Consider the following 20,361-nt stretch of genomic DNA (forward strand, 5'->3'; position numbering starts at 1 on the left):
GTCGGTGGAGCTACTTCCAGACCGTCTCTTGTACCAGGATCCCTTGGTTCAGAAATGTCCTTGAGGCCCTTATGTGGGGCTGCCACGGTACCACGTGGACTGTGCAGGGCTGCTTGTGGGCAGCCTGGGACCGCTGCAGGATCACTCACAGGATCCGATTACGTTGTCCGTACAATCACCAGGGTAGATGACCTAATGGTTGGTGTGCTTGCCAACAGGTCACAGGGGAAGATGGGATATCAGATAGTCCCTGGACGCTTGGTTTCTTGATGCTTTGCGGGTGCAAGGCTCCACCCTGGTGATGATTTGCTTCTTTGCTGGATTGGGTGATTCACATGGCAATGTTGTTGGGGATGCCATTAGACCTGGACGACAGGTGGTGGTGATTCGACTGGAGTGAGGATGACTGGAGGGATTTCGCAGCTATGTGTTATTTTTTGGTGCCGTTCTTCTCCTGTGGCATCTGTGGTCGAGAGCAGGGATGCCATTTGACTCAAACTGCTGACTCTCAGGAACTGGGGGTCACACTGGGAAGCATTCGGGTAGAGACGCAGCTTGCGCTTGCTGGCGGCTTACATGTGGTTCTCCGATTGAGCTGTCTTCAGGGAAGTCACTCCGCCTTTGTGTCTTTCTTGCATCTGTGTGTGCACTCTTGTAGTGGTGCGAGTCCTCCTTCTTCTCCTCCTGTTGACCTCTCCAGTGCACCCATGTTTGTCCAGTTCTTCAGGGTGACAGGATTGTCACTCTTCTTCTTCATGATGTGGCATTGTGCCACATTCTCTTTTATGTGTTGCGGTGGTGGCAGCTTGCCACTTGGAGTGTGCATCTCTTCTCTTGGCTGCAAGGGGCCTCTGGCGACTCCATCTTGAGACATCATTCAGTGCCGTTTTTGGCCCACTGTGGGGCTATACTTCTGCAGTAGAAATATAGAGGCTCTTCCTCTTTCAATTTGGCCACCCTAGGCCTTTACTGAGTGTTTGCTCTACATGCTCTTGACTCCGCTGTGTCTTGCCACTTCGGATTGTACAATGCTCTCTTCCATCTTCAGGGTGACAGGTAGTGTTCCGGTACTCCTCCTTTGCAGCAACATTCTGCAGTGGTGGTCATTCACCACCAGGGGCGTGCAGCGCAATCTCCTTACTTGCGGTGGCGTCAAACAGCCACTGGGGAGTGTGCGCACCAGGCACACTCTTCTTGCAGTTTTTGTGGGGCTTCCTTGGTGCCTTCGGTCCCATTGCGTTTGCTGAACCTTGTTTGGCCACTTGACGCTTCTCTTGGCTGGTGTAGCTTTATGTTCTATGTGGCTCTTTGCTGGGTGGGCATTGCAGTCTCTTGCATTCCAAAAGGTAGGCAGCCCACTTGAGGTTGTAAGGCATTCTCTATCTGCATGCAGAAAGGGAGCTGTTCATGGCTCTTGCTTGTGATGCAATTTGGGTGGAGATACAAACCTGGATCCTCACGCTCTCACCTTCTGAATCTGCGCTGAGGCTTGCCCAGTTCTTATTCATGCTGGGCATCAGGAACAATTATGCAAGTGTCTGCTTCTTGGGGCTGTTTGTTTTCAAGCTGTGTTTTCTATTTAGGTGTGGTGCAGCCAGTAGACGCTAGGTGGTGCTGTCCTTACCTTCACTTTAGGACACTGCAGCCTTGGCAGTGCTGTTGGCCGTTTCTGCTGGGCGTTTCTTTACAAACGTGTTCAGTTTTTTTTCTTTTATGCTGTACCTCTCAATGGCCTCTAGGTGGCGCTGTGGTTGCACTCATTGCTGGCTGCAGCTGCCTTGAGGTTGCTGCAACGCTCACGTGAGACGTACACGCACGTCCTCCGAAAATAATGGCCAAGTGATCGCTACAGGCGACACTTATCCCAACTTTCTCCACCGCCTTCTCAAGAAGGTTTTCATTTCCTGCTGAAGATTCTCCAGATAAATCGCACAAGGGTGTCGGCTGACACCCAGGCCAGAAGAGTTACCGAAGATACCACTCTAGCTCTCCGCCTTTTCAGGCTGTCCTACTCATCCCCTGTCCTGATGAAGACCCGCCCCAGATGCAAATAAAACTGCACTATCTTATAGGGTCGAAACGTCAACGTTGTTAATGTCAATGCGTCCATATGGAGTCTCAACAAAAGAAAAAGTTTTGAGTCTGTTGTGACTATTTATCTCAGAAGTGGACATACGAGAATCTATGTTTTTTGTATTTGTATTGAATATATGTCACCTTTTTTATGCTTGTACAGCACGGTCATCACCACTCACTGCCAGTCACTAAACCTTGCATTACTTATGTGTATTTGTATGTCAATGTTTGTCCAGAACAGCCACTTGATTTACTGATTAATACATTGTATGGTATCTTCAATAAGAGATATTGTATTAACCAAGATTGGAGTTGTGTGTCATTGTATACTGTACATTCAATGTGGATACAGATTTTATTTTAAGTACATGATAACAAAGGAATTGCTTCACTCCCATCAAAAAACTGTTTTTGCTTAAGCTTGATGTTGCTGAGGGCTGGCAACATTAGGAAAGCCGGGCTTCCTAGGGTGCTCGAGTGGCCTCTGACTGTGCTCTACCACACTGCTGGCAGTGATCCTGCGGTGCATACAGGCTGTAGGGCTGTTCCAGAGAGTGCTTCTCGCCAGGCAGCCATGTCCCGTCTTCACTGTGAACGAGGAAGAGGGTGCGGGAGCTGCGAGATTTGTTATTGGCAGGCGGGGGGCTTACAGGCGTCACATTATGTGGGGATACGGCCTGTTGTGGCCCCCGTCATGTCTCTAAGTCTCTGGGGTAAGTGTTGGATAGTGTAGGGGTAAAATTTACTATTTCCACTCCAGTGAGTGCAACAGTAGGGTAAGTGTTGGATACTCCCATGTACCCCCCAAACCCATACCCACTCTAAAACTGAAAAAAACTCCATTACTCACCTTATAATGTGTTGTAATGGCATGCGTTGTAATGGTATGCGTTGTAATGGCATGCATTGTACTGACATGCGTTGCAATATCTGCGTTGTAATGGCATGCAATGTAAATGCAGTCGCGTTGCAACAGCCACGTTGTAAAGGTAGTGCGTTGTAATGACTGCATTGTAATGGTTGTTTCCCGCCGCAGTCAGCAGCAGGCATGCACGGCGCTGCTTGCCAGGCCGCTCTGCCTCTCTGACTTTCAGCAGGGATGTGGTGCAGACGGTACAGGCCTGTGAGGACCATTTCCTTTGATCCCAGCGCATTCGCTATCGGCGTCCTGCTCATAGCCCTGCCTGCCTCACTGTTACTCTGCAGGCGGATGGCAAGGTGTTGGAGATAACAGTCTTTTCCCTGTTCTCCTTCTGGGTACCGCCAAGGTCCCCACTCTTCTCGGGAGGACGGGGCCACTTCACAGTGGCAGGTTCCGGCAGCAGTAGGGCTTCCGATCTCCTCCTCAATAACGTGGGTTACTTCCTAGGCAGCACGGCATGGGTTCAGAACACCTCGTCGCCATTGTAGAGTTGTGGGCCCTGGGCCCACATGCTAATAAAAAGAGTGATGCAGACACATTGAGTATGCTGGTTACCTGGCCACGAGCAAGTGCACTCGGGCCCTTTTATTAGCATGACTCATGAAACCTGTGTTGGATGGGTGCGGGGTGATCGTGTGTTCAGCCCTCAAGGGAGTGGCTGGTAAACTAAGTACCTGCTGAGACACTAGAACATGTGCAGCAGGACGCTTCAGTCACTTCAGCAATACTCTCACTTACTATTTCTGCACCATAGAAACTCTCTAGTTTTGACTGTTTTCTTGTCTGTTTTTAATTTCAGCTTTTCCTGCACGTGGCACTCTGTGATGTCGTTTCAGTAAGAGCTGTCCTTGCAGACATGGGGAGAGGATGTGATCTCACGGCTAGAGGGCCGACCTTGGAGCTGAGAAACCAAGGTTCGACCCTCGGGGCGACTCCACATCCTATGATTCTGGGCAAAGCACTTAATCTCCCATTGCCTACCAGAAAAAGAAACAAAAAAATGAATGTGTCCTTGTGTAACGTAACTGGTGCTCATGTAAAGCGTTCCAATATCTTCGGGTCGCGTTTGCACTGTATAAATCTGCAAACAAAAAAAACATACTGCAGTTCGGGTAACTTCCTCATCAGCTTGAACGCTCCAGGCAGCTGCGATGGCTTCGATCCGGTGCCATTTCTCGTAACCCGGAGGATGCTCACGTGCCTGGCTAGCCTGGACACCAATGGAAAGTAATATCTGCAATTTCCTGAGAGCCTCGAGCACTACCAGTGACTGCTCCTCCATGCATCTCCACAGAAAGCTGGAGCCCGAGCCCTGAGGATACATTTTCAAGTCTTTATCAGCAGCCGTACAATTGCCTTCATATGGCACCGGAAACGGTTAGCTTGAGGCCCATATTTGCATATGAAATATCACCTTTAAAGAAAGAACCTTGACTAATGAACCCCTAAACTCTCCCTCAGTAGGTGACTGTCACTTGAATTTTAGAACAGTTTTGGATCAACTGGCAGTTTTGCTTCTAGTTAGATTTCTTTTTGTTGGAATAAGAGCTTTAAGTGGGCCAGGTCCTGCTGGTGCTCAGCCCCGGCAGTTCTTAAAAGCAGGTGCTGGGACGGGTCGCTCTCGGGATCTCCATTTTTGCCCTCACCCTCAGTGATTTTTTTTTAAACTCTACAGCAATACCACCCTTTACTGCCTTTGAGGTAACTTCAGAGACTCGTTATAGTTCTTTTACAGTCTCATAATTTCAGAACTGAAGTATTTTTGATATTATATACAACAAAGCCATAGTTGTTGCTTATTTATTTTATGTAACTAGCAATCATTGACAAAGCAAATAGTCCTGGCTTGTTGTAGATACAATGTTACATGTATCAAATACCAGTATTCAATGACAGAAACAGAAAAATACCAGTCGGGCGGCACACTATGCTAAGCACAGATTTTTAATTTATGTGTTTTTAAGCCACTCCCTTAATTACATCAGCCACACCCCTTTGAGAGATCCCCCAGTTTTTTCATCCCATTTAAAGCCCTGGTTGGAATGCCCTACACCACCGCACAACCAACCATTTAAATGCTATTGGAAAGTGGAGAAAGGTAGTAGTGTACAGTTGCCTGGTGGTGCCACATCCGACTCGAGTGTTCTTCCTGCTTTTCATCATCTTGTATGACATCATTTGTCGTCCGAGAATTGCTAGATTATGCTTCCTAAACTCCACAGCAGGTGTGAAATAGTATGTGTGTGCAGCAAAAAGCTTAAATGCACCACTGATGGCGGATCTTGGTTTCTGAAAACCCAGCATGTGGGACAGGGAGAGAGTATGTTGCAAGTACAAATTGGAAGATCTTCATTGGACATTTGGATATTTTCTCAATGTTTTACCTATATTCTTCACATAGCTATAGGCACCATCAGGCCCGGCCTTTAATGAGTGACCTGGGCGCACATAGTGGCAGTCAACCTTCAGAGGGGTGCACGCAGCTGTCTGAATTAATGTTGAGCATTCAGATGTCTACGGTGAACACTCCCTCAACTCTCATCCTACCCCTCCCATGTCCTTCTCATTTCCTTCTCACACCCTCCAACCAGTGCTTAATTTGCAAACAGTTAAGTGCCAGGGCCCATCTCGGAAGGCCACTGCAGCCAGCACCACCCATACCCTGCCAGCTCAGTCAATGACAGTACCAACATAACAACTAGTCATTGCACTCCTACAAGTGTGACTAGTCAGACTATTTCAGGCCACACACAGCTATAATAATGGCATGAGAGGCTGGCATCATTCATTTTCAATGTATATTGACTTCACAAACACAGTTGTTGTGATCATCTCAAAATTAAAAAGACAGCGCCATTAATGTGTTGGACTGTCAATAGAGCCATGTTGACTATTAAGTGCCAGTGCCGAGCACCGGAAACCACCAGCCCAAATTAAGCACTGCCTCTAACGCCCCCACCTGCCCCTTTAGCAGCAACAAGCTGTATACGATTCAGGTGTGGGGGATAGGTGGATATGCTCGTATTCAGAAGCCTGTCACTGTGTGATAGAACCAGGCAAGGATTGACCTCTGAACACAAAATGGCCCCATGAGGCCTCATTAACACCACCACCAGCAATGGCACCAAATTGGTCCTTCCAGGTACACTATCTGAGAAGAAGGCTGTCCCTGGACACCACAGTACCATGGCCGGACTGGCTTTAGCGGGCATCAGACTTTTTTCCTGTTACTGGCTGTATGGGTGAATGGCGGTTTTGCCACAGTGGAGGTCTGTTTTGTTATGTAGGCCGCTTTTGCAGTGGTGCTACAATAGTAACAAAAGCAGCAGTGGTTCACACTTGCACAACCCGCCCCCGCCCAAGGGCTGGTTGGACAAAATTGCCAGGGCTGATTTGGGTTCCCAGTCCGGCCCTGCACAGCACAAAGCCTCTTGTGCAAGACAACATTTCTATAGTGAATCTTGGCTTCCAGTGGAAGGCCATTGGGTTGAACACGCCTCCTGCAGATATCTATTTGCCATCCTGCACTGACCCAGCCTTGCATCTGTACAAGGCCAATAAAATGACTACTGCTTATTTAAATGTAGGAGGCAATTTCATATTTGGTGTGGGCTATATTATTAGTCTGCAGTTTTGAGTTCTAGCATTAGATTAGACTTTTAGTTTTGACTAAAATAATCTATACAGTATACTTATTGAATAGTGGCTTAGTGGACGAATGCGACTAGTTGTAGGGGCCTGTGTTTGACCTCAAGGTCTCAGGTTCAAATCCAGCTGGGTCCACTTAGTCTTTCATACTGCTAAGGTTAATAAAATGAGTACCATTGAGATGGGTAGCAATGAACATCTGTTATTCAGCGTCAATATGTCCTTCTGGGCGAACATGCACTTTGAAATACACAAGTTATGTGCGTTATAGTGGCTTCCATTCAGCCCTCTTCATTCATTGGTCTGATATTCTGTTGTTCACCTTTTCTCCTAGCCTCTTCATCATACTGCATAGGGAAATGGGTTAGCCCACTTCAGTCATTTGCTACCTTCACAGTGACTGCTTTCTGCTCTTTCACAAAAACCCATCCACACACAAATGAGTTTCCGTCAGTGCCAGGAACTACGTTGGCAATGTCCGTTTTTTGAGACCAAACTTATTTTTTGCCTTAGTCAATATATATATTTTTTATATGGTGAGGGCCCACAAGCTCTCCCAACAATAAAATATAAAAAAATGACAACAAAATAGGCCTTCCAACACCAGACCTATTGGCTTTGCCACTGCCTGCTTTATCCAGTTTGACACTCCAGAATTATCCTAAACATATGCACAGTAGACTTAGTCCTTCCCCAATATGAAGAGTCTAGCCCAAACTGCCAGGCTATATCTTCTCTGAACAGGAACATAAGCAACAGTAGACCGGTTTCACCCATGCTGTTCCTCATTTGTGAGACGTAGGTTTGATTCTAGAGCACAGATAGTATTGGACAAACATCTGTGTATACCAGTTGCCCATAGGGGCCATATTTAAATGACAAAAGGGGATGGATAGAATGGTTGGAAAAGCTGCAGCCACTGGTAATCACTTAAGTCACATTACAGTGCATTGCTTTTTTTCTTAACTTCGCTGTTTACTATCATTAAAAGCCTGTAGGGGGCACAACAGAGCTTCAGGATTATACCATCCCACTCAATCTTCATGTTCTAGGTTCAGACATATGGTTTCTTTGTACATTTTCCATAAATCAATACTGTAATCTAGTGATCACAAGCATAAAATCTTGCTAAACAGTGGAGAGACTAGGAACCAGATGTACAAACATTTGGAATGCCGATTTCCTAATTGCGATAGTCTCCGAATTGCAATTAGCAAATTGATATTCCTAATGTATGACTTTTTTTATTCCCAAATATCGATTCCTAGTAGGTCATAAATCAACCTACCTCATAAATATTAATGAGGTAGGTCTCAATTTGTGACTCATTAGGAATCACTAACATTATAGGAATGGTGGCCTACTGGAGTCTGTAGACCACAATGTATGTGATTACTTTTTGTTAGACTTGGCCTCTTTGGCGTCTTTTTCCCTGACTTTTTGCCTCTACATCCAGTATTTTTGATGTTGTGCTGGATTTTGTTTTTGCTGGCTTAGATGCTTTGGGCACTTTGCCACTGCTGATCCGTGTAAAAGTGCAAGTGCTCTTTGTGTAAATTGTGAGTACAATTGGTTCTTCCTGATTGGCATATTTGATTTACTGGTAAGACCCTAGTGCTCTAAGTGTGCCATGGCCTGTAAATCAAATGCTACTAGTGGGACTGCAGTACTTCTTATGCCACCCACATGAGTAGCCCTGAAAAGCTATCTCAGACCTGCCACTGCAGTGTCTGTGCTCAGTTTGTTATCTGCCATGTCAACCTGGCAAGTGCACCCACTTGCCAGGCCCTAACCTTCCCTCTTACATGAAAAGCACCGATATGGTAGGCACCAGGTACCCCCCTGGGCATGGTGCAGTGTTTGTGAAAGTTAGGACATGTACTGGTGTGTATCACAAGTCCTGATAGTGGAATGCTGCCAATTTCATTTTTTAACTATTGAAAGGCTATTTGCCCCATAGGATAGAATGGGAAATACTTTGTAACATCTTACAAGTATAACTTCCCATTGGAACAAGATGGAAAAAAAAAGTTTAGACTCTCTGAACTCCGAATTTATCAACACATCGTTTAGTAAATATGTTTTTTAAATTGTGTGTTTGAAAATGCCTCTTTGAGAAAGAAGTGGTACAAAAGGGGGTGGTGATGGACGGAGCATCTGAATCAATCAAACACTCACACCCAGTCAAAAGATCTGGGTTTAATCCATCACCGTTCTTTAGCCCACTCTGCCACCCCAGTTCAGACATGGCTATATGCAAATCAGTCTGACCCTGTGCCTCATGGGAAAAGTCCCGCCCGAACTGCCAAGCCATGTCTTCCCTGGACCGGAAACAAGCTTCCGAGGACCGGTGTCTGGCATTCCAGCCATCTTCAGCCCGGCTTGCTTGAATCCAGTGGCAAAGTGAGCAAGGGACTCACGTCTGAGCATACCCTGCCACACTTATGGCGGCCAAAAGCGGTACAAAAGGGGGTGGTGATGGACGGAGCATCTGAATCAATCAAACATTCATACCCAGTCAAGAGATCTGGGTTTAATCCATCACCGTTCTTTAGCCCACTCTGCCGCCCCACTTCAGACATGGCTATATGAAAATCAGTCTGACCCTGTGCCTCATGGGAACAGTCCAGCCCGGCTGAAGACGACTGGAATGCCCGAAACCGGTCCTCGGAAACTTGTTTCCGGTCCAGGGAAGGCATGTCTTGGCAGTTCGGGCTGGACTGTTCCCATGAGGCACAGGGTCAGAAGGATTTGCATATAGCCATGTCTGAACTGGGGTGGCAGAGTGGGCTAAAGAACGGTGATGGATCAAACCCAGATCTTTTGACTGGGTGTGAGTGTTTGTTTGGTTCAGATGCTCCGTCCATCACCACCCCCTTTTGTACCTCTTTTAGAAAGAAGGCATTTTCTTGTTTAACCATTCTGTGTGCCTCTGCCTGTTTGTGTATTGACTGTCTGGTTTTGGTGTGAGAAGGGCTGGGGATGTGCATTCACTGTAGACAGCCACTGTGGGGGGTGGTGAGGTGTCACTGACCGTCCTGGATGATTCAGTGCTGAGCTGAATAGACCTTGGCTGAATTTAGAGTAGTAGGAGGAGATTTCCTTGCACCCGAATAGGGCCTGTCTTCCTTACACAAGGCTGTCTCCACCTGCTGTGGACATACTGTACCAGTGAGGACAGAACTGGTTTGGACTGGGCTCAGGAGACCCTTGCACAAAGAGAACAAAGACATGTTGGGGTATAAGTACTACACTTGAACCCCCAGAACTTCTGGACTCAAAAGAAACCTTTGCAAGGAGAAGAGTTGAAGAGCTGTGAGGAGGAGTACTGCCCCTTTTGCTGTGTGCTGTGTGGGGTTGGCCTGCAGTTGCTGTTTCTGCCAAGGAAGGGACAAAGACTGGAACTTTGCTTAAACCTTCTTGAAGAAGATCTCCAAGGTCCTGTGTGTGCTAGCCTCCTGTTCTGAAGTCTCAGGGACACCAAGACTTAAACCCGAGCTCCCCTGAACTCTCCTTGGGACAACTGCCTGCTCTTAAAAAATACATTTTAAAACACTCTCAAAGGGGTAGCGGTCCACTACCATTTGTGTATGGATTACCACCACTTTAGAATTGGTGGTAAAGAATTAATATTTTGTGATTGGAATTTGGTCGCAAAACATTTATGAATACTACTGTGATTCGGCGTTTGGAAGGTACACCCTAAACATGCCCCTTCCAAATCTCGAATTGCACATGCAAATAGCAATTCAGTGATAAGTTACTAAATTGTATTAAGCCTTTTGTACACACAAAAAAGCTTTTTTTTGCGGTCGAAAACAGCCTAATTCTGCCTAACAAAACCTTTGTGCATCTGGCCCTTAGAGTTTTAAAATATATTCGAAATATATGCTTCATGCTTTTCAGGGACCATGCCACTCTTCTGTAACATCACTGCATATGATGCTACCTACTTACTGCCCCCTACTAAGGCCTTTATTGTGAGTGGACAAGAGAACGGTCTCCTATTTATCTTTCCCGATGAACTCTGAACTCAGGGGCATATTTACAAGCCCTATTGCCACCACACCGTCACTTTTCATGACGTTGTGGTGGCGATAGGGACTACGCCTTATTAACAAGGATGCCTTATTTATTAACAAGGCAGCATTAAGCCACTTAACGTGGCTTAACGCTGCCTTGTAAACAAGGCATTCTTTCACATTATGCTTAGCATGAAAGGGGAGTGCAATGGGTGTTGCTGTGGGCGTTCCACCACAACACCTATTGATTTTGACGCTGGCCCATCTTTACAAGGGTGGCGCAAATATAGGGCAGCGACAAAATTAAGCGCAGGGAAAACCTGGTCTTACCCTGACGAGGAGAAATATTTAATTTATCCTCGTTTTTGCTGTTTCCATGTGTGCTGCGTTGTACAGCACACATGGAAACAGCAAAAGCCATTGATTGTTTGTGTACACGAAGGTTGCAAATGTAAACTTACCCACAGATTAATGGGTGCGATGAAGTCCTCATTACTTGCAACTCCTATCCCTGCAGGATTATCCAGGCCTCTCTTACTAAGTGTATGGGTATTTCATACATTTCTATATATGTTGCTTGGGCAAAAGTGGCAATTGCCCAACTGGTTTTAAGAAAAAAATCCTGTGGAGTAAGTAAGTCCTTGTGCTCTCTCAATCCATTAACACTTCTTTATTTACTTCTCCACTCCTAGCCAAATGTCACCTATTTGCATGCATTACCTGAGATTTTTTTCAAAGCTATAACTCCCAGTGAGAGGGTACATTACTTTTAAATTTGGTGGCAGGTCGCAGATATCTGATGGTTTTATGTCACCTGATCTCTCTTCATTGTTTTTGACAATGACCTGCAAGTGGCAACTTTTGTCAGTAACTGCACTCATCTTTCAGCAGTCTGATTGTGTGGTTTAGAGAGCAGGAATTCACCACCAAACTAATGCACGAAAAAGTATTTTGTTTTGAGCGTTTTATAAAAAATTCTATTAAACAAGAGATCTGCCTGATATTTGCATTGAGGTTGGGCAAATCAAATTTGTGGTTAAACGGAACCCAGTAGGTGACAATCACTCCTAGCTACCAGCTATGTAATGCCAGTGGTGCATCCCACGGTTGGTCCTCTGTTTCAGCTATGGAACTTCATTGTTTTTAGTGATCAGGTTGGTGCTTTACAAATATCTACATATAAATACATCCATGAATGCAAAAATCTCAAGAGCAAAGGAATTTAGTTGTAGTCCAGAAAACTGTTTTGTTACAAACAATGTAAGAGTAATAAACCAAACTGATATTATTAAGTGACTAAAGTTGGGGAACATGTTTTGCCAGAGTAATCTACCCAAAGCTGTAATGACATATCTGAAACATTCTCAAAAAACATCAAAAAGCTATTAGGAAAAAGGACAGATTATGACACAAATTTCAGGTGAAACTAGATGGTAAAACCTTTCTCTGCTTCGGGTAAGCAAGGGTAGCAAATTCCTATTTTAAGCAAAAACGCCAAGGTAATATAATGGAGTTTTTGACAATCTATGGGGAAGTGAAAGAGTCTGAGCAGGAGAAGTGATGGGTACCATAAGAGGAAATGATGAGTATCTATGTGCCTCCCGCTTAGCAGAAGTAGTATTCGACACATTCAACTTCCTGGTTATGTAAGATTGTTTTGTTATATTTAAGGGGTCTGTGCCCAAAAAAGACCAGATTAGAAGAGTGCAGTGGCCTCAGGCAATAGTTTTACATTCCACCCTCAGTTCTGCCAGCCAATCAAATGGAAGCTTCGATCATCGATGATTTTCCCCCAAAACTATAGACTGCAGGAGTCAGAAGACTGTCCTGGATTTGTCTTCCAAGGAGTCTCTCCTTCTTATTAAATGGGTTTGCTGAAAACATTTATAGTCTCAACCTGTGTGTAAATACTATACCGGACAAATCTATGATCTTACTAACAATAAAAATAACAACCCGATTTTAGTTATAGTTTTTTTTCCTTGTTATTTCCACTGAAGTAAAATGTGTTGCGAGGTATCCTATTAGGAATTTCTGTTCATTTCTCCCTTTGAGTAAATTTTCTCAGTACATGAGAACGTGATTTTTTTTTACAAAATTACTTTCCTTGCAAATCAAATAATTTGCAAGAGTGAAACCTTCTTAAGCGCCTAAACGGTTTTCTCCTGCAGTTTGCCATATGCATATAGGTGACGTTCGAAAACTATTAATGGTCCTATATTATATAACTGTAACCTTGAATGTTGTCTAACTCTGGTTATATATGAGAGGAAGTGTAGCACTTTTTCACTAACTTCCAGCTGAATGCTTCCCAAGGTTTTTTTCATCCCAGAATGGTTCTGAATCATAAATTATGTTGAAAAAATGGTGGGGAGAGATAAGACTGCGATGGAGAAGTGTGTGGTTCATAAATCTCAAGATTAATGAACATTAATCTTCATATGGTAAAACTCTTTCCTTCCCTATCCAATTTGGATGAGTCACAGCTTCTTCAGAAGCTCTCCAATGAGACATGAAATTTGCAAACAACTTCCCTAGAACTGGGATCCCAGCCATCTACTGGAAGAACGTGCATTACTCTGACCAATAGGAAAGAGCAACTGGACGCCAGCAAAGCTTACACGTGTTGCACTTGGGGTTTGCGTATTCTGTACTCTCCAAGATTCCAGGGGAGCTTTGCTATTACTTTATCAACAAGGCACCTCTAGAGTTCTCGGTAAATGCAGAGACAAGTTCACTTTCCATAGTGGTTGGGGGACCCTGTTTGTAGGTTTTGTGTTAAAACAATATGTTGGCAGGGCAACAGTTCTTTGTTGGCTAAAAATGAAGTAACCCCAGCCTGGTGCTAGAGTTGGTTACGCAGGCAGTTCTTGGCTATAATAACACGTGCATCATGTATGCATTGCTATTTATGTAGTGGAAACATAGCCACATAGCAACAGAGAACTGTACATCAGTTAGGGATTTAAACATTAGCAGTCCACATTAGTATCAAATTATTGGCACCAGGCAATTAATTGATTTGTCAGGAATCACATCATTTCCGGTAAAGTAATGGAGGTGAGATTAGAACCCTGGCCCCAAAGCCATAGTTTAGCCATTAGACCACATGTGCAAGGATGGCCTTAGGAAAATCTTTGTCAAATTTGGCATTATGTTGGGCACACCAAAATCGTAGTTTTTCAACTACAAGACAATCTGGTGCAAGACACGCGGCTAATCTGTATCAGTTGATTTGTGAGAACAGGATAAGAAACGTGAGGCCTATTTTGGCAAATATACACATGAAGGAAATTTGTTAAAAATCTCAGTCCAATCCCTTGAATGGATCATATGTACAAGAAAGGGGTGGTTATAGGTAATGGAGGGGTCAATGGAAAAACAATCTGATTTAAAGTGGAGATAATTCCGCTCAGTTTGCTCTCTTGGAAACTACCTTTACACACTGGGACATTATATTTGGCTGTTGGACGACATCAATGATCACTCTTCAATAATCTGTGTTTGATCAACTTTACCCAATGGGACAAAGCTGCATTGCACATGCATGCTGAATCCAACCCTGTACTATGTCTCATGCCCACATTGATTAATGATTAATAAACCATGGGGGAAATCACATACATAAAATGAGTTAGAGGTAACAAAATAAATATGTCAAAGATTCCTCTTGGATTTCATTAAACATAGACTTGATAGCTTGTGGGATTTTGGAGAAAAAATCTAATGTACAGTTAGGTCTTTTTGCTGAAAACCCTAACATTTATACATGAGACAAGGGGTCATAAAAAGTGATTCACATTATTTTTCTATTTAAAAATAAGGATTTCTACCCTACCTGGACATATCAAATAGAGCTACAAGTCGGTGCTCACTTACATTGAATATTTGGGTATCCAGGTAGAAAATAGAGAGTAAGTGGTTTCAGCAGGAAACATTCAACTGCTAGAAGTCTAAGTTCGGAGGTGCACCCTAGATTGGTCATCTCTTATACCGTATATGTTGAGGACAACAGCTTTGATTAAAAGGATTATCCTTCTCAGAATTCTCCACATCCTACATAACTGTCTATATCTGCTCCCTAAACTGCATCTGAAAAATTCAATTTCCCCATAAGACTTTTAGTTTGGCAGAAAAGACTTCCATGAGTATCAGTGATCAAATGCTGCACCTCAACGTACAGGGGGCAGCTGGGTATGATTGACCTTGCGTCTTAATAGAGAGCAGCACACCTGTGAGTAGCAAATGATTGGATATTCACTTCAACAGACCTGGCAATACTCAATAGACCTATGGGCAGTGGGAGTTCACCCTCCTATTCACTACTGATATAGAGATATTCTGCCCAATAGTAAACTCCCTGCATCTAAAGTAGTCCTGGAGACACTGTGGGCCTCCCTTACATAAAACAGATGGTTACATAAAATTAGGGAGGAAAACACCTTGCTGGGTGGGTACATTTCTCCCTCGGGTTAACTCCCTAGAGGTATTCGGGTGATGGAACTGCATAGGCATCTCTAAATTGGTGATGTTGTTTCTTCAGGCACCATGAAGTCCTTTGCAAAGTAGAGGTAGGTATTTGGGCTCATGCAGACCAAAGTTTATTCCGATAGCCTGCAGCTAGGACATGTCATCACATCAGATCCAACTGAACTGCACGATAATCCAGAGTTCAGTGTACTGGAAGCAAAAAATAATCTCACCACCCCCAAAAAAGTTAAAATATCCAGTATGTACAAAACCCTGATAATTAGCACTTCAGACACTTTCATTCAGGAGAGGTCTGGAAGCGTAAGATGGACCCCCTACAAGACGGAAGAAGGGCCTTTGCACTGATGGCTCCTAGGGAGGTGGTAATGTCAAATAGATTTTGCCTCATACAATTTAAGTACATACAAAGAAAATACTTAACCACTGAAAAGCTCTGATGCATGCAACGAAGTCCAAAGTCTGAGGGGCATTGAGTTGTGTCACCCTTGCGCAATGCAAGGGGGCGCTAGGGCGATGCAACTACTAAGACAGATTTATCAAGCCACACAAGGCCACTTTGCGTGGCCCTGGATGGCTTGAGAAATCTAGACTAATGCAACGCAGCGCAAATCACTTCATTGCGTTACTCTTCCCCAGGGAGGCATTCCATGGGTGAAGCCTGGGTCTCCCCCACGCAACCTCCCATGGATATTGTCGCATATAAAGACTTACCATTACATGTAGATCTGGGAAAGTGTCAAAATGATATGCATCCAGAAGTGAGGTGTAACAAGGAGAAATATCTTTATTTCCCCTTGTTTTTTCCTTTTTGTATGAGTGCTGCATCTTGCAGCACACATAGAGAGAGGAACATGCCCATGAGGATTGTTGTTGTTCAGAAAGGTGTCCCTTCCTACACAAGCACAATCCTACCTGCAACTCAGGCACCCAAGGGTACCTATGTTGGTTCTGGGGAGCGCATTGCTTAAGTAGAAAGCAGATTTGGACTCTTACCATCCTTGAGCTTCTGATTTACAATTGTGTCCAGAAAAATATACGGTCTGGGAAAAAATGGCTCAAGTATAGGGATAGTGAAGAGGATTCCTGATAAATCATTCCAAACCTCAAAAAGGTTTGAGGGCAGACCAACATTTGTGAACCCTAATGATGTGCCTCATGTGATGACAAGGTGTGAAAGGAGACTGAGGAGACTGTAAAGCTGGAAGGGCTAATAATCCACTCTTAAACAACTGTAATAATAAAGTGCACAATGATGCTAGTTTGAAGGTTAATGTTTTGGTTTCAACCCATTGATGTACTGACTTAAATCAAGATACCAATAAAAAGATTTATAAAGATTAAAATGCAAGGAGCGATGTTATGTTGCACAGTACATGTTTTGTTATCAAAAATTAGCATATTGTATCAGAACGTTACTATCCAGCCACTAGGTGGCGCTCACAAAGGTCCTCTGGGGCCCTGCCTTTATTCCTGAATAGAATTACGTACACTTCTGCACAGGGCATTCCCAGATCCACTTTATATTCCAAGACAGACCTTTGCACTACCTTCCTGATGCATCATGGTCCCTGTAGTCATTACTGTCTACAAACCCTGCCCTGGTTACATTCTGATGGCGGCTCTCTGTTCACTAGATTAATTCCTGAAGGCAACTATTATTTTGACCATTATATATCTGCACTCTGGAGCTTTTTCTCTCTTGGAGCCAATCCATTGTCCATGCCCGGTTTTCTTGTTTCCTGTCTTGTGCCTCCTGGTTTGCTGGTGTTTCCAAGTTCCAGTTCACACTTCCCTTAACTGATGGCTTCCTGATTCCTTGCACCTGGCTGTCTCCCTGCATCTGTGCTCCTCCTCTTAGCCTCCAGCTATATTAGTCCTGGGAGCCCAAAGTACAGTGGCTGGCAATTGACGTTTGCCGAGTCTCCTTGTGCTCTGTTGTGTTCCTGCTGTTGTCATTCCAAGCTTGTGCTTTGATTCTGTTTCCCTTATTTCGGTAACCCATGTTCCTGTTGTTGGCTATTTTGTAGTATTTGTTTCTGTCATTTTTCTTGATCTGCCCTGTTATATGCACACTCCTTGCCCTGTGTTCTGTGTTTGTCTGCATATTTCCATCTTGCCATGTTAGAGTGTAGATATTTTCCGGTCTTGTTTTCAACCTTTCAGTTCCTTATATTTCAGTCCTGGCCCTTATCCCAGTCCTGCTTTTCCCTGAACCCCGTTTCTGTTTTGTTGTTCCTTCTTCTGTTCACTCTGGTTTTTTTTTGCGTGTTATGTTACAATGTTGATTATCATTGTTACCAAGGGTACCAATGTGTTTCTGATGCCTTGGGCCTCTGACACAGAGATCCACTTAGTGCTGTTTTTCCATAAGAGCTGTTCGGTGTCTCCCAGAACTCTGTCAGATGTTCTGCTCCTTAGTGCTTAATTTGTGCCAGTGTTTGCAGTGCTTAGCACTTTATGACAGTCTACCACATGGTCTCGCTATCTGTATATTTTTGTAGTATTACTTGTTAACAACAAATTCAATATGCTTATATAAATGAATGTGAGGGGTCCAGGCCATATTTACCCTGCTATGTGTCTTGCTATTGTCAACATGTCACACTAGTGTTGTGTAATAGTTCTTATTTGGCAGTACTGGCAAGGAAAGTGGATAGTGCAAGCCCCAGAGTCCTCCTGAGAAATACTCTGGGTACTAGAACTTACATGTTAACAAATTAAGCAATGCTGCTCCTTGTTTTCTTGTAAGAACGTTCTCACCTCACAGAGAGATCCCTTCTGAGCAGCAGACAAACTATCATTTGTGATAGTTTGTGTGTTGTTTTCCTGCATTACCTTTGTGTTGTTTTTGTGCTATGTTCATAGTTTTCCCTGCACACTGCCAGCTCCCTATTCACTGCCTGTCCAAACCTGCGTCAGTCCTCAGCTTCTGTCCTGCTTCCTTCCCAGTCTTCAGGGACTCACTTGTTTATACTACGTTCCTTCTCAAGGAATTCCCTTCCCTACAGAAAACACACCAGTCATCCAGTCGTGCCTCAATCTCAACCAGCTAGTCTCCTGATATATTGTTCCTTATATACACCTATAGATATATCCCCCAGAAAAACACAACCCTTTAAATGTAGCCACAAAACTAGTCCCATTAATTATCATGACTGTTTTTCAAGAAGATAATTTTGAGATATTACAGACAGGACTAATGAAATCATAGGGGGTTATTTACAAGCCCCTTGAAACACGTTTGCGCCGCCATTGTGCCACTTTTTGTGATGCAGCTGTGGCGTAAAAATGTGACACATCTAGGCAGGTGCGTCACCCTTTAACCACATCGATGCTGATGACGAGCTGTCACGGGATGTCATCAGCTACGGCGCTCCTATGCTGATGATGAGCTGAGCTCGTCATGTAGCGCGGTAATTTGAAAAAAGCCGCACACAGCGGGAAAAGCCGCCGCAGCGATGCGGTTAAAGCCCTGTGCCACATTATACCTGCGTCAGGCATAATGTATGCAGGGTGGGTGTTCCCACTCCAGAAAGCCTTATAGAAGTGACGCAGTGAAACCTACAAGATTTAACTATGCAACTTCTAGGACGCACTGCATCAAAACCTTAAGCCTGCTTTGAGCAGACTTAAGGAGTGACGCAGTGCAACAAGAAAAGGCCTCACCCAGGCATTGCTGGTGTTGTGTCAGGCTTACGACATAACTCCAGCAATGTGTGGGTTCTGTGCCAAAAGATACGTTAGAATTTCTGACACCTCTGTTAATTCTTGTCCAAGGTGTGCTGTATTGTAAATACAGCGCATCCATGGTGGCGCAAAGGTTTCTCTCTCAGGAGCAAGGAAACTAGCACATTGCTGCTTGAACGCAGCAATGCGTCAGTTTCTTGTAAATAAGCCCCATAATGCCTAAGTTCTGTAAGAAAACAAACCAAATTAAATAAATGTATTCATAATTTTTTTAAATAAAGATTACATTTATCTGAGGCTTGTATGCGCTATCATTGCAGCGTGCCACTTCCTGTGGGTATTTTTTCTGCATTATAATTATCTTTTTCACCCTTGAGCATACTTTTACCAGAGTGTACTATTTTATTTAGACAGATGTCCCCCGTTATGAATCACAATTCGTAGCTGGTTCAAACCTTTATCTAAATATACCATTATTTCAAAAATGTATATATGTTGTGCATACCTTTATTGGACTGTACCACTTCCTGGAGTAGGATTTATGCATGTGGTTGTTGTTCAGCGTCCGGGGCGAGGGGAACTCAAATTCCTGCTCAGGCATTTTGACACGCGCGTTCTTGGCCTTTTCAAGTTTGGCGCCTTCCTCAGTGGAGCCTTTCTCTCCCCAACGAACCTAAAATATATATTAACACACTTATGTATTGGTGTCAGCAAAGGATATTCTGTGAAGGTTCAAGGAGAGAACATTGGACACCAAAGGTTGTAAAATGTCTCCTCTGAGTGACACTCTTTTCTTAGGTTAGGAGGAGAATAGATATCGCTTCTAAGGGACCTAAATTCTACTACATAAAGATGCTCCTACCATGAGCAGTAAATTTCGAGGTTACCAATATTTCAGGCTTTTATTTGGCTTTGGAAATTGACATTATTTTTCAGATTTTTATATACAACCAGGACTACATGCATCTAGATACAGAGGGACTACTTGGACAATTAAAGACTAGAGCCACATATATGAGCAGAGCGCAGCAGATAGGGACAGAATATTATTAGAGTAGAAGTACAGAGTCGGAAACCGAGCAGCATCAAAAAGATTGCTGCAAAGCAAGACCTCATTTATAGAAAAGACCAGGATCACATACTGCACATGGGGACAGGCGACATTAAAAGAAGCCAGTTTCCAGGATCCAACTGACTGAGCCATGATCTAATTTGGCATTCACGAAAAGCCAATTGGTACTATTTAGAATGTCAAGGCTGGTTCCTGCTTGATGCACATATAGGGATTTGGCTATTATCACCTCCATTCTCTTAATGCCTCCGACTCCTCGGCCTCCATAGTACGACGCGTCAACGGTTGGCCATTTCTTCTTCGGCAAGCCATCATCATCTTCCTCCTGTGTGAGATAAGTATAGTCTTAAAGCAGAGACTGAGAATAATTTATCTTTCAAAATCGTGTCAAATTAATAACAAATTAAATAGTTCTTACATTTCGGTATTACTCCTGAAAGAAG

At 43.9% G+C, this 20,361-nt stretch overlaps 1 protein-coding gene across 1 annotated transcript in view; it reads right to left on the reverse strand.

The window, feature by feature from the left end:
- The window catches only part of ANTXR1 (ANTXR cell adhesion molecule 1), a 487,726-nt gene that overhangs the window by 68,186 nt on the left and 399,179 nt on the right, over window positions 1–20,361 (reverse strand). The window contains exons 15-16 of the mRNA XM_086943491.1: window positions 20,148–20,243; window positions 19,352–19,519 (exon numbers count right to left, since the gene is read on the reverse strand). Of these exons, the coding sequence (XP_086799617.1) occupies window positions 19,352–19,519; window positions 20,148–20,243 (264 nt within the window). The remainder of the gene's footprint in view (window positions 1–19,351; window positions 19,520–20,147; window positions 20,244–20,361) is intronic.

The sequence above is a fragment of the Lissotriton vulgaris genome, chromosome 11, assembly GCF_964263255.1.
Source record: "Lissotriton vulgaris chromosome 11, aLisVul1.2, whole genome shotgun sequence".
In the NCBI taxonomy this organism is placed as follows: domain Eukaryota; kingdom Metazoa; phylum Chordata; class Amphibia; order Caudata; family Salamandridae; genus Lissotriton; species Lissotriton vulgaris.